Raw genomic sequence first — 14,042 nt, 5'->3', positions numbered from 1 at the left:
CCAGGTGCCCCTGATCTAGTCCTTTTAACTAAAGTATTAGTTTATAATTACTTCTTCATTTATTTCCCATTTTCTTTTTATAATCCATTATCTCAAATCTTGCCTCTGGTACCAATCTCTGTGGGGGAAAAAAAATCTTTTACTCTAAAACACGGTAATTAAAAAAGAAAGTCACAGCCTGAGGGTATATAGTAAGACCCAACAAGGGGAAGTAAATTAGTTTAAAAGCAAACCGTAGGGGTGTCTGGGTGGCTGTCGGTTAAGCGGCTGACTTGGACTCAGGTCATACTCTTGTGGTTTGTGGGTTCGAGCCCCGCGTTGGGCTCTGTGCTGACAGCTCAGAGCCTGGAGCCTGCTTCAGATTCTGTCTCCCTCTCTCTGCCCCTCCCCTGCTCGCGTTCTCTCTCTCAAAAAATGAAATAAAACATTAAAAAAAATTATTAGCAAACTGCACATGTTTACATACCACGAGGATAGAAAGATGATAACACAAAATTTAAGAAATTATCTTCTTAGTGGAAGTACCTCCAGATTTTTCCCCTTCATCTCTGTAAGTGAAAATAAAACTTTCAAATGAGACATTTCTAATAATATCTGTGTAAATACATACATACTCACTCCAAAGGTTGCTGACACAGAGGCAGAACATAATTCTTCTGAAGAAAACTGCCACCTTTTTTTTTTTTTTTTTTTTTAACTCAAGTTCAGGGATTGTCAATGGGAGAGGCGGGAAAGCCGGCCGGCTCCTCTGGTCTCATCTGCTCTCCCGTGGGGTTCTGGAGTCAGCTAACGCCTCCTGCTCCCTGGCAGAGGGTGGAGGGCAGTGAGAGAGAAACTCCAAGCTATAAAAAAACTTTCAAGTTTTATTTCCTTCTAAGGCATCTTGAGTCACTGGGTGCTCCAGCCCCCAGTGCCCGGGGAAGTTCAGCTCAAATCGGAAATGTGCGTGTGTGTGTGTGTGTGTGTGTGTGTGTGTGTGTGTGTGTTTCCTGAACCAAAGCTGCTGAAAATCCAGATGACGTTGCCACTTGGACTGAATCTCTTGCAGGCAGACAGCTTCCTATTTCCATCCCGGGAGGAGGATGGAAGTCACTTAATGATCAGTTTCTCTGACCCACGTTCCAATATTACATCACAGTCTTCATATATATGTTTATTTTGAGAGAGAGCGAGATAGCGTGAGTGGGGGAGAGGGGCAGAGAGAGAATCCCAAGCAGTCTCCATGCTGTCAGCGCAGAACCCGACATGGCTCCATCTCATGAACCAGGAGATCATGACCTGAGCCAAAATCAAGAGTCGAATTCTCACCTGAGCCACCCAGGTGCCCCACCTGACATCAGTCTGAACAGCAAGCTTACCCCTCACTCCACTGCCAATATGGAGCTGCTGACACTTTAAAAATCCCAATTGTCACCTCAAAGCGTATAGCACGCCCACACCATTCTGCCTCCCACCCCTTAGGCTGCTATTTCAATTTAAACACCAAGTGATGCCAAGCTGGGTTGGCCAGAATCCTAGAAAGCCACCTAGTCTAAAAATCTTCTTTTACCAAGGAGGAAACTGGGGCCCAGAGAAGGGAAGCACCTGTCCACAGCTCCAGAGGGAAAGAACCAAAAACAAAGAGCCAGGCCTAAAGTGTCAGGCAGAGGGGCTCTGTCTCCACAGTGGTGTCCACATCCTTTAGTTCAGCTCCTGTATACAGAAGGGGCCAAATGCTCCCTGGAAGCGGGTCTCAAGCCTTCTGACCAAAGCAGGGGCTTCCCCTGTGACCTTTCCCCTTCTTTTTGGCTCTCTCACCGATTCTGTGCAGAAGGAAACGGGCAAAGCAACCTGGAAAAGATCTTTCAGGAAAACAGGTGGACTTTCCTGCTAGAGAACTTTGCCTAGGACCAGGGTCTGAACAGGATCGGAACAGGGGAAGGTTTCAACTCCAAGGCTGTAAAGTTGCATCCCACCCCGTTTCCTTGGCCGCCCTGCTCTTGACGCGGGCAGAAGTAATATGGGCTTAGGTATAAAATTCCCGTCCCATTTGTAAAGTGTATTTCTTCACACAGTTCCTCAAGAAACTTGGAATTAACGCTGAGGTTAAAGGGAAATGAACCTTTTCGTGGTGTGAACTTTCTGCATAAAGCAAGCACGGATACAGTGATAGGCCACAAGATTGAGTTCAAATGTCAGCTATTATCACTTGAACTTAAAACTAGAGTAAGGCTATAGTGGGATGTGTCTGTGGTGTTTCTGGCCCCTCATGCTCACCCACTGTCCTAGAGCCTGGGTGGAATAACATCTGAGGGCAGGTGTACCTCGCCCGTTAAGCAGAAGGGATCGGAGGCTATACAAGCTAAAAACCTACACAGTTCGCAGTTAGAGATGAAAGGCTGCAGAAATGTTTATTGAATACAGTGCCAGGTTTATAAATAAAACTTATTTACAATTTCCATAGAGTTGGTCCCCCATCAGAGAGGTGGTTAAATCTCCAAACAGTTTATCTCAAGATTTACAGAAACATTCAAGTACATCTCCTTTTCAAATCGCCATGGTGAAGGGTTAACTCCAGTAACACAACTACGGCCATCTTTTGCTACAGACGTGTGTAACGAACAGTAGAAGGGCTGGAGAAAGAACACACACCCCACCCACGCCACTACCTTCTTACTCGAGGGATACAGACCGCAAAGGATTTCTGTCTCCTAGAAGACAACTTCAGGGGATTTAAAAAAAAAAAGGAAATCGTAAACTGCCGGCTGAAGGGACGGGTTAAGACACATTCGTGGAATCCTAGTCACTGCCAAAAGGATAATGTATTTAGGATATACAGTATTAGTTCAAAGGTTTAAAATAATTGAATGAAACAAGAGCAGACCCTTGACCAAATTTACATTCTTGGTTTAGGAGGAAGTTCCCAGTATGCTGAGGGGCCAATAATATGCTGCTACTCTGATGTGCCACGGTGGCACTTAGGGAGGCCTACTGGACAGCCACTCGTTACGATACAGGTTAGAAGTACAGTCAGACATGCATTTATAAAGAGAATATAAAAATATGTACAGTAGCTAATTTTCAATGTGTTGCCGAAAGACACCAATTAAAGTGTGCAAAAATTCATTTGTCTAAAAATCAGAAAAAAAGCCTTTCTTGGCAACAGTGCATCAAAAGCCCATCTGAAACATCGAGATGCATTTGCCTTGCTTAACACCTACCCCAAACAGATGGAGAACAAAACTATGAAAGTGTTTGCCAAGTACTCAGCAGTTTTTTTATGGCAAGTCTCAGGCTCAAGCGGGATGCCAGTTAAACTAGTCACTTTATATATATAAATATATGTATATATTTATAGAGCAGTTAGAAGTAGGGGCAAGAGTTTACAGGAAGGTGCTAACCAACGTTAGGGGGACGGACCCCCACATCCAGCTATTTCCTCTCACAAACTCGTGCAGCCTGCAAACGCCCAATCTGGGCTGGTCATCCCCTCAAAAGCCAGAGGGGAAAAAAAAGGCTACAGCGGACTGGGCTGCCCCTCGACGCCAAGCTGAACTCAGCACTCCCTGGGGGCAAGGCTTCACTTCCCATCCAGGATGCTGGCCATGTAAGACTCTGACTTCACGAACGGTCTTTCACGAAGGACTGTGGGACCGCTTAAATGGAGCCCACCCAGCTTCTAGAAAAAGACTTGACGAAAGAGTTAAGACAGAAGGCAAAGTTTTGAAAACAAGTTAAATCACCCCCATCCCTCTTTGACGCTGAGAGGCCACTGAACACAGGCCCGCGATGGGTCAACACTTGGCCTCCCTGCAAGAAACGTCCAGGAGCCCTCGGTCCTCACTGTCTCACCAGAAGAACCTCTAAGGTGTTCTCAGGTGCTCCTTCCAGATTCAGGGAACTCTGAAAGCCATCTCTAGTTCAGTCACCTTCTCTTCTACAACCACCCAGTCTAAGGACCAGCAGCAGATGGGTGGGCTCCTCTCCACGGCTCTGACCTATCCCTCTGGCAGGAAATCTAACAGGCTGCAAAATGCCAGAAAGACAGGGAGTAGGAGAGGGAGAAGCCAAGGGTCTCTGTAAACCAGCCCCGAATGCACCCATTTGGCTGCCAAGAGCTTCTCGCTGCCTCACTGGCAGCCTGCTGCTGTCCCAGGCAAATTAAAACCGCCCACGAACACTCTTGAAACCCCCATCTCCTTACTGGTAAGATACGACCAGTTAACACCCTGAAAGACGCACCTCCAGCCTTCATTGCAGAAAAAGAGTTCTACACTAAATGCATGTTGTCTTTAAAGGGGCTTTTAGAGAACACCAATCCCACCGCAAAGACCAGTGTCAGCATCTCAGTTTTGGTTACAGGTTTATAATTAGACACAAAATCCACTCCATGCTGGAGTTGTTTACTTTCAGGCTGGGGACTACTTGGGAGAAAGCAAGCAAAGTGTCAAGTCCACTGCAGGAAAACAAAACAAAACAAAAAAATAGAAAAGAAAAGGAGGCTAAGGAAAGTAGTATAAATTAAAAGTCATCAATCAAAGGTGACCGGTAGTGTCTTTTAGGCACGAAGACTGGCTAAGAAGGGACCTCGTGCTCCTACCACCCAGCGAGGATTGAATTACAGACACACAAAACCATGTCTCTTGCACAGATGGTCTCAAGTAGTTACATAAAACAGGTAATCGGCAGCACGACTGAGAACCCCGAAGTACATGCTTGAGAAAAAGTGGGTTTTTTTCCTTCCTTAAGAGCTCCGCTGCCTGAATAATCATGAAGCTCCCGGCCTTCACTCCCCACCTCCCCCCAGTGAAAATACAAGTAGACCTACGTGCCTATGGACAGGACGAAGCAATTGCTATCTGCCCGGCTTTAGGCAAGGTCTCACGCTCAGAGGTCGGAGCTGGGATGTCGGGAGGGCGAGAAGCCCGATTCTGGGCTGTGGGCGTTAAATGGTTAAACCTCTCCTCCAACTGCCTTGTCCCCATTTAGATCTCAGCTTTACAAAGCATTTAACACCACTTTAAGTTAATGGTCTTTTTATTGGAAAAAAAAAAAAAAAAGACTAGCATTTACAACTTGGAATGGACGTTAAATTGTAATTTCTTGAACAGCAATGTTGATGGTTGTGCTGAAGAGTCCACAGCCACAGCCTACCTCTGCTGGCTCCAAGTCAGGTTCAGGAGGTTTTAAAAACAGAGAGTCCAAAGATGCTCCCTTGGTAAAGGTTTCTTTTTAAAAATTTGTGTGAATGGTGACAGCCCGACACCCATCTCGCTCTCTGGTACAACGCGGACAACGCTAAACCAACACGCACAGGATGCCGGCAGGATGAGTCACTGTCACCGCGGGTGGGGGCGCACGAAGTACAGGGGGCCGTCCTGCTCTGTGGGGCTGCGTCTAGACGGTCTATCTATCCTTCACCCATTTTTCTGCACAGCATCCTGAGGTAAACCAATTTTAAAGGTTTGTTTTCAGTAAACCCGCTATGACAATTTATACTAACAAATTGAACTAGAACCCATCTGAAACAGGTTTTTTTAAATTTGTTTTTTCATTTTTCGTTTTTAATACAAAGGCCTGACTGTGCTCAATCGTCAAGCTGCATGCATGAAAAACTGGCCAGCCCAAACAGTGTAGTAATCATTAGCAAATGGAACTGCAAGGAGTCCACTAAGTGCTTCCTTATCGTTAAGGTAGTACAAGTATTTATATCGTAAAACTGATGTGTAGCGCTTCATCTTTAGGGGACAGGACCACCAACCAATACATGCAGATTTTGTGTGTGTGGACAGAAGGTACTTTTGACATTCAGTTTTGCTATATAGAAACAGAATGAGTAAATGAACTTTTTTTTTTTTTTTTTTTTGCAAGAGGTAAGTAAAAGATTCAATTTGATTCTTCTAGAGGGGGGAAAAAAGGAGTTGAAAGTAGGTCTTCACTTTGCAGTCATCATCTGTACGAATTCTGAAAAGACAAATAATCATAGCTTTTGGTTATCTTCAAAAGTAGCTTTCATGAACACGTCAGCTCTCATCTGCATTAAAAACAAACCAAAAAAACCCCTGTCTAGTGAAGCAGTTAGCTTGTTTACAGACACCAAAGGGAAGTCTATTCAAAACTAAGCTAAGGAAATTGTAGTGTTTTACCTTCATAGTTGACTTGCCCGTCTCCATCGATATCTGCTTCTCTGATCATTTCATCTACTTCTTCATCTGTTAGTTTTTCTCCTAAGTTTGTCATGACGTGACGTAGTTCTGCCGCACTGATGTAACCGTTGCCATCCTGTGAACGTGGAGCCTTGTTACTGACGGCGGCAGCTAAGCGGGTCTGTGACTTCATCATCCCCTCTCCCAGTACTGCCGCTTCTGCATACAGCCTGCACATCTCCGGTCCGGCCCCCTCTCCCCGCTTACCGACTACGTGCATACACTCAGCGAACCCAGAGAATGCAGGGGCTTTGCAAAAGCTAACCAACTGAAAGTGACAACCAAGAACTTGGCTCAGAACTCGCCACTACTTACTATGCTTACTCTCACCCAATAAGATGGCTGCAGAAGTCAGGATATTTGAAAGTGAGATAACAGGGCCCGGCAATTAGCTTTAAGTGTGCTAACTAGGGAACAGATTGTCAGAGCATTTAGAAACGATCGGGGGGAAAAAAAAAAAAAAAAAGCCATATGTAAGTACCGTCTGCAACACAGATGCAGGATTACCTTGTCAAAGACTCGGAATGCCTCGCGAATTTCTTCTTCACTGTCTGTATCTTTCATTTTTCTAGCCATCATAGTCAAAAATTCTGGGAAGTCAATGGTGCCATTACCTTAAATTAAAAAACAAAAGCTCACATAAAAGAAATGCTCCAGTAATGCTACCTGGCAGTGATAATCTTAAAAGCACTTTACGGAATGGTTGAAGCCTCACTGGCACAAACTGGTAAATTATTTTATTAGGTAAAACCATTTATAAGTCTAAACTGTTTAAACACTGCAGGGTAATTTCACATGATTCATGGTAATTCAAACTAGCAATCGGTGCCCAGGATATCATTTAACAATGCAAAGGAAAGTGCACACGTGGCCTCTTGACCACTAATGGGGGGGTGTACAGGTCGAGAGAAAGAGCACAGCTCCCTTCCATTCCTGAGAGAGGCTTTGGAGAGCGCTGTCCCCCTGAGTGAGGATGACCACTCCGACCTAACTCTGCCTTGGCCGGTGATGCTGGGAAAGGCCCAGAACTGGCCTGCCAATACAACCAAACGTTCTCACAGAAGAAAAGAATTACGGGAGGGGAAAAACTGACTTTGTTATGCCACAGACCATAAACCATCACAAAGTCTTCTCCAGAAAGTGTTTCTCAACCACATTATAAGTCAACTGATCTTTTTCTCTCCAATTCCGTATCTTTGTTTGTTTCCCGTTAAGGGCAAGGCTCGGAAATGTTTTCATAGCTCAGAACCGTAAACATTTAGGAAACAGTGTCAGAAGAATCTGTTCTACAGCCAGTATTCCCAACAACTTCCCCTCTAAAACGAAGAGTTACGTGAACCACCTCCAGAGACGAGCCACCAGATTAACAGGGTAACTTGCATTAAATGGAAACAAAACTAGAGGAAAAAAGCCTTAGGTTTAGGTTAAGTACTCATTTTCACAAGCAAGTACCTTTAAATCAAAATAGTAATTCAAAGACCCCTTTAAGTCATTTTGGCCTCCAAAATTTTAAAGCATCAATGACATTCACGCAAGACAAAAACGATTTGAAGTGCCACCTCCTAGCCATGCAGAGAAGACGTCCTCAGGCATTACACTTATTCATCGCAAAGTGTTAGATTCTGTAGCCCCAGACAACTTCTCTCTCCTTGTTCCATACAATCTAAGGGCCCAAGACACTTTGCCAGTTGCGAGTCCCTAAGCAGTTTCCCAGGCTTCACATGAAACGGGAGGCAGCCACTCCATGTTCCCAGATGGCCTTAGCAATCAAACGCAAGAGAATTATGAGCTATCTCCTTTCCAAAACAACACTAATATGGATGAAAACTCTTTCTGAAGTAGCCCAAATGGGCTGAAACCACTTGTTAAAGAGCTCGCCCCAAACCCCTGCTTCTAAATGTGATCAGACAAGTTTAACTCTACTTTATCACCTTAGGATACCACATTTGTTTAAATGGCTACTACACCAAGCCAATCATCTAGAAAAGAGTCTAGATCCAAACTGTTTATTCTTGGCTCATCTTTTGAAAAATTACCCATGTTCTACAATGTTATACAGTACATGTATATATGGTTTCCACAAACACATGATTTCTTTTTTTTTTTTTCAAGAGGGGAATGCTCAGAAATTGTTTACTGATGGAAGTGAGCAAGATAAGGTCTACTCTCCACTCTTCTAGAGTCCAGAGAAATGGATGACCAATTGGTGACCAACTGTTACGGGGGTTACTGCTTGTTCCTTCTTGCTCTGCACCTTATTTATCTTCTTCTTCTAGTAGATTCTATAAATGTACTCCGTACAGTCACCAAGCACCCCATCTCTCCAAGCTTCACGTGATCTTCAAAATTCTCTGGCACAAACACATCCACAGCTCACGCCTGTACTCAATTCTAAGAGTGCTCTTTACCCACCTTCACTTCCCACTCCTCGAGAGACAGACAGTAAGCTCTTTTAAAAGGTCTATAGCTATTTTTTTTTTTTTTTTTTTTTTTTTTTTTACTTCCCCCACAGGACTCAGTGCAGACTCATGGGCCAGTTGATAAAAGATTGAGCTGTAGGTCACGGCAAGTAGAAAAGAACAAATCAGCGATCTGATCCAGGAAATGTTCTAGACAGTGAGCACAGCCAAAGGCAGGCCCATAATCTTCTATTTTCCTTGTCAACGGCTGTAAGGCAACCACTGCGGTGCATGTGCTTTGCTCTGGGGACCTGAAAGACAATCTTGTGACATGTCTGAACTTGCATTACACAACGCTGGCACTCATTCATAGGTCTAAGCCCTCACCGTCAGCATCCACCTCGTTGATCATATCCTGCAATTCGGCTTCTGTTGGGTTCTGACCCAGTGACCTCATGACGGTTCCAAGTTCCTTTGTTGTGATGGTACCATCGCCATCTTTGTCAAATAGGGAGAAAGCTTCCTTGAACTCTGAAAACAAAAGCGTACCCTTTAGAATGAACGTCTTTATCCAACCCAGGCACAGCACACACTTTCCTTGGGCTTGCCAAAGCAAACCGTCCAAGTTTGGGAATTATCAGAAACTGCCTGGTCTTTATCTGTTAAAATAAAGACCACAACAGTCCTATTGGACTGGCCTCCATTCAGCAGTCCATACAGCAAAACCATAGTATTCTCACGTTTTTCAAGAAAACTAAGCTTAAACACACTTAAGTTAGCCCTCAATCCAATCTGACAAGTGAAGATTGGTCAGCAAGTTCCCTTCAGGCCCCTTCCTGTTAAATTTCTACAGCCATAAGAACTCCTGGTTTCATAACAACATGAAGCAGTTCCTAGAAATGTACAGTCCCAGGTAACCAGGCTGTTCTCTCTACCTGGCACTTAACATCTCAAAGGCGTATTCCTGGTTTCCTGAACAGAATCATCCTCAAAAAAAGTCCTCCAAGGAACACTAAAAGCTAGAATCTAAACTAACTCCCTTTCCAATAATTATAGTAGTCCTAACACTCATTTTCCCATTTATTTTCAAACAGCAAGCCCAAGCCTTCACGGTGAAATACTAAAAGCCCCGTGGCATAAGAATTCTAAACTCCATTTGCGAGGAGCAGGCTCAGCGCCATCTCATTACGTGCGGAGCCCTGAACACCAGGACGTTCAGTCAAACACTCCAGGGCGGAACAAGTATTCCCACCTCCACTTCCTTCCACGTTGCCTCTGAAACACTGGCAAGGAATTCACTCCTGACCTAAATATCTCTGCATATTGTTTCCATTTAAATCAATTCTTAGAAAACTGCTCAGATTATTGGGGGGGAAGGGTCAGAGAAGCCACCCACACAGTCGTGCCTAGTTCTGGTCTACTGGAACCCCCTGAAGTCAGCAACTTACCAGCAATCTGCTCTTCGGTCAGCTGATCAGCCTAGATAAAGAAAGAAGAGGTTATAACTCAATGCACAAGAGTTGACTGAGGGCAACATAGTTTTCCCAATTATACTTTTAATATTGACCTTTAAAAAAAAAAAAAAGACAACCATCCCCAAACGGTAGCACTGCCCTTAAATGAAACCCATTTTAAAAACAAACGGTGACAAAGAAGTGACAACACTGTACTTCAGGTTTTCTTGGCTGGGCCTAAGGCAATGTGCTGAGGTCTCCCTAAGGAAGGGTCAGTTCATAATTTGAAAAATGGCACCTCTAGCGGCAAAAGGCCACACCGCATAGGACGCAGCCACAAGCTGAGAAAGAAGAGCGCCACCTACTGCGCCAGGGACACCGCAGTCCCCCCTTCCATCCAAGGATCCCAGTCTGAGGCTGCTGTCACCACAGCCAGGATCGCGTCCAGGGGCAGGCTTTTAGCGCACCTTGCGCATTGCTGCGGGAGCTCCAAAATCTCCGAATAGGCGTTACGTAATGGCATTGGAGTGGATTAAGAGGCTTTTAGATCTATTTTATGAGACACAATGAAGTGGAAAAAAATAAATTTACGGCAATGGGTTACCCCACCTAACTTGATTTCCATGTAATAAATGCTTTCTGTTTAAATTAGGCAGTTATGTCTTAAAAGCCTACCATTTATTATGGCTGATGCCCTCAAATTATCTTTGACGAAGAAGCCAGGAAAAAAATGGAACCATCCTACAACTGAGCTGTTACAAAACTGCAAACGTTAAGTACACATAAAGTACACAACAATTGTAAGACTACACCTTCTCTTTTCTGGAAAAGAAGTAGCTATTAACTTTGCCAGAGAATATTTACTCTACCAATCTACCAAGAGCTGCTCATAATAAACACACTTTACTTGAGGTGGTAATGGCCATGAAGGTACTTCTCACTTGTATTGTCTGATCTCTGCAACAGGGAACCTGTGCCTCCAGCCAGAGAAATTTGAGAATGCAAGGAGAGCTAATATGTATTTTTATTTTAATGAAGGACACCACCTAGTGAAGCCAGTTACAAAGTAAGTTCTAACAGAAAGCTAACCAAGTCATGTTTACTCGAACTCTTAAATGAAAACTTTCCCAATAAGAACGTTCCAATTTATTTATTTGGGGGGGGAACTTATTTTTTCAAATTAGAATTGGGTCTTCCTTCCTTTCTACCCCAGTCACCGGAAGATGGTTTTCTTTACATCGAAAGAAGGAGACCCGATGATTTATGTAACGTCAGGACATCTGTCTTTGTACAACAGGAAGCGGTGCCACACCTCGCAAGAGAAGCTGTCACCTTATTGGGGGAGCACAGTCCCACCTCACCGCAAAACTCTCTTGGAGAGGTTTCTGAGATCCATCATCAGCCTTACTCCACAAAGAAATACCCGCCCCCAAATCGCTTTGGCCTAGGGGCAAAGGTGCCCTGAACCTCCCCACCCCGCCAAGCCAGAAAACGCTGAGAGTGATGTCAGCCCTGCCCGCCCAAGGGAGGAAGGGGGCTGTAGAAAACACACCCGGCGAGGCGCACAGGCGCATCTGGCAATCTAGAGGCCGCAGAGAAAGCGGAAACGTGGAGGGCATCTCCCTGCGGACTGCAAAGTGGCTAGGGGCCAGGCAGGGGTGCGTGCCCCGCGAGCAGGCGGGGTGCGGAGGAGCGAGGGAGCCCCAGGGCGGAGACACCGCCCCTCCCAGACCAGGGCCACCCCCACTCCCACCCCCGCTACGGGACCGCGCGGCGAGAGGGGGCCAAGCCCGCCCCGCGCCTCCCACCCGCTTCTGCTCCCCCAGGCGGCGAGCCCGCCGCGCCGCCGCCTCCTCCTGAAGCAGAAACTTTGCGTCTCTAATGGAAACCGAGCCGCGCGCCAGCTCCCTCCTCCCCCGCCCCCCCCCCCGCCCCAATTAGCGCGAGCCGAGCGCCTCCCGCGGGAAGGGACCTCCCGACGTACTGAGGATCACGCACGCCTTCACTACTGCACTGGGTGGGGGGGCTGCAGGGGTGCGAAACAGGGAGACACGAGCCCGGCCACACCGCAGGGCCCCGCCCGGGCGCAGTGCTGCCGGCCCGCCGCTTCCGCCCTCTCCGCCCCCCACCCCTCGCCTTCCTGCCCCCACCCCACCCTTCCCCGGCTCCTTCCTTCCCAGCCCACGCCCGCGCCGCGCCCCCCGGGAGGGAGGAGGGAAAGCGGCTGGGCCAGAACGCGCAGCAGGGTCGCGGGGTGGGGGAGGAGGTAGACGCGGACGGCGCCCCCCACGCCCCGGTCCGAGCAATGTGCGCCACCGGCTAGCGTGGGCCCATTCATTCTCTGCAGCCCTCCCGACCCGCCGCCTCCGTGCCCCGGGCTGAAGGCGGAGGGGAGTGGGGGTATAGAGTGCCCGGCCCCGCCCGGCTCCCCCGCCCCCCCCCCCACCCCGGGCCCCGGCCCAGGCGCAGCGCTGCGGGAAGCCCGGGTGCGGCGCGCTGGATGCAGTGGTGCGGGGCTGGGGAGAGGAGGTGGATGCGGAAGGCCCCGGTGCTGCTGCGGCCAGAGCCCCTGCCCGCGCACAGCCCACAGCCAAGTCCAGCTCCAAGAGGGACCAATATTTAATAAGAAACCCTGGCCGAGGAAAGCGACATGCAAATCCGAAATGCGCCCTTCTTAACCGCAGTTGCTGCGTAACACCCGGAAAAAAGGACCTCCCCTCCACCAAAAGGGGGGGCTGAACTAAAAATTTGGGAAGAAATCATGGGCAGAGAGCTGCTATGCCGCCGTTGACCACTCCCGACCTACCATGGTGCGAGCGAAGGGAGGAAGAGCAGAGGGAGCGAGGGTGGCTGCACCAGCGCAGAGGCTGTGACGGCGGGGGTGCCTCCGCTGCTGCTGCTGCTGCTGCTAAGGCGCGGTGTGCGCTCAGCGCTGTGCCGCTGCCGCCGCCCGACTGCGAGTAACGGCGCCGCGCCCTCGAGGCTCTCAGCACCACTGCCGAAGTGCGAGCCTGCTCCCTGCGGTATATATATGGAGATCCGTATCCCTCCGCCACGACCGCGGTTGCCTCGCGCCGAGCGGCCCTGCGAGAGGCCGGGCCTTGCCCGCTTGGCCCCGCCCCTACCGCGCCCCGCCTCTCGCTGCACCCGCGCGCCGGCAGCGGGCCGAGGCTGGGGCCCGGGACTCGTAGGGTTTGGAGAGAGGCGCGAGGTCGCCGGGCAGGGGCAGAGGCAGGTGAGGGGTGGTATCCAGAGACTGACATCTGGGGACGCTCAAGGGCGGAGTGTTTGCGTAGCCCCGACTTGGGACAGCCCAGGACTTGAGAAGCTGTCTGCCTCTCGCCCCAGCCCCACCTCCACCTCCACCTGTGGGACACCCCTCCCCCCCGCCTCGCATCTTTTATAGCTTGTCGGGAGCAACCAGGTCACCCTGGCCTTGCGCCCCTGGGTCCCCAGCTGGTCACCCTCCGTTCGGGGAGCTTCAGGAGGTCCTGGGGCAAGGGGCGGCCGGCCGTGGGGAGCTGGGGACAGAGGAATTGACTGCACACCTCAGCTGCCTTGGGGAGGGTCTGGAAGGGTCATGGCAGTTTTCCTCGCGCAAGAAATTGGTCAGATTTTTTTTTTTCTTTTAAAAAAAGTGAAGCAGTTTCTGAAACAAATGATGTATGCTTAGTTGCTAAATCTGTGTCATGCTCATATGCTTAGCCAGTCTTCTTTTAATGTTTTCACGTTTCCACTGAATATTTTTTGTATGCCTGAATAATATCTCTCCCTTTACTGGTTTTTTTTTTTTTCCTATGGAAAATATTGTTCATCCTGGCTCCAGTCTTACTGAAATTAATGTACCTGTGAATCTTCCATAGACCTTAAAACCCATGCTTTGATACATTTTTAAAATTTTCCTGGTCCTGAGAAGGCTCAGACCTTTATTCATAAATCCATAAAAGCAAAGAAGGGGAGAAAATAGGCATTTAGAATCTCCTAGGTTAGAGCTGGAACAAACA

The 14,042-nt window shown here is 47.9% G+C and overlaps 1 protein-coding gene across 2 annotated transcripts; it reads right to left on the bottom strand.

The window, feature by feature from the left end:
* Positions 1-2,371: 2,371 nt before the first annotated feature.
* On the bottom strand, positions 2,372-13,059 carry CALM1 (calmodulin 1). 2 transcript variants are annotated; one of them, XM_042944075.1, is made up of 6 exons: positions 12,845-13,059; positions 10,033-10,063; positions 8,972-9,115; positions 6,693-6,799; positions 6,126-6,261; positions 2,372-5,943 (listed from the first exon to the last, which is right to left on the bottom strand). In XM_042944075.1, the coding sequence occupies exons 1-6, from the start codon at positions 12,845-12,847 to the stop codon at positions 5,915-5,917; spliced, it is 450 nt and encodes a 149-aa protein (XP_042800009.1). In that variant the 5' UTR covers positions 12,848-13,059; the 3' UTR covers positions 2,372-5,914. The 2 variants fall into 2 exon arrangements, with proteins under 2 accessions (XP_042800009.1, XP_042800008.1); XM_042944074.1 differs by lacking the exon at positions 12,845-13,059 and adding an exon at positions 10,506-10,529.
* Positions 13,060-14,042: the final 983 nt, after the last annotated feature.

This window comes from Panthera leo, chromosome B3, assembly GCF_018350215.1.
Source record: "Panthera leo isolate Ple1 chromosome B3, P.leo_Ple1_pat1.1, whole genome shotgun sequence".
Taxonomy (NCBI): domain Eukaryota; kingdom Metazoa; phylum Chordata; class Mammalia; order Carnivora; family Felidae; genus Panthera; species Panthera leo.
Note: the sequence above shows the minus strand (reverse complement) of the source record. Positions and strands in the feature narration are given on the sequence as shown.

What these genes read in the sequence shown, in the direction of transcription:
- CALM1 (XM_042944074.1), bottom strand. An exon ending in GACCGAAGAGCAGATTGCTG is followed by an intron (nt 9,116 to 10,032) that starts GTAAGTTGCTGA and finishes TTTTGTTTTCAG; the next exon opens with AGTTCAAGGAAGCTTTCTCC. An exon ending in CATTCCGAGTCTTTGACAAG is followed by an intron (nt 6,262 to 6,692) that starts GTAATCCTGCAT and finishes CCACGTTCACAG; the next exon opens with GATGGCAACGGTTACATCAG.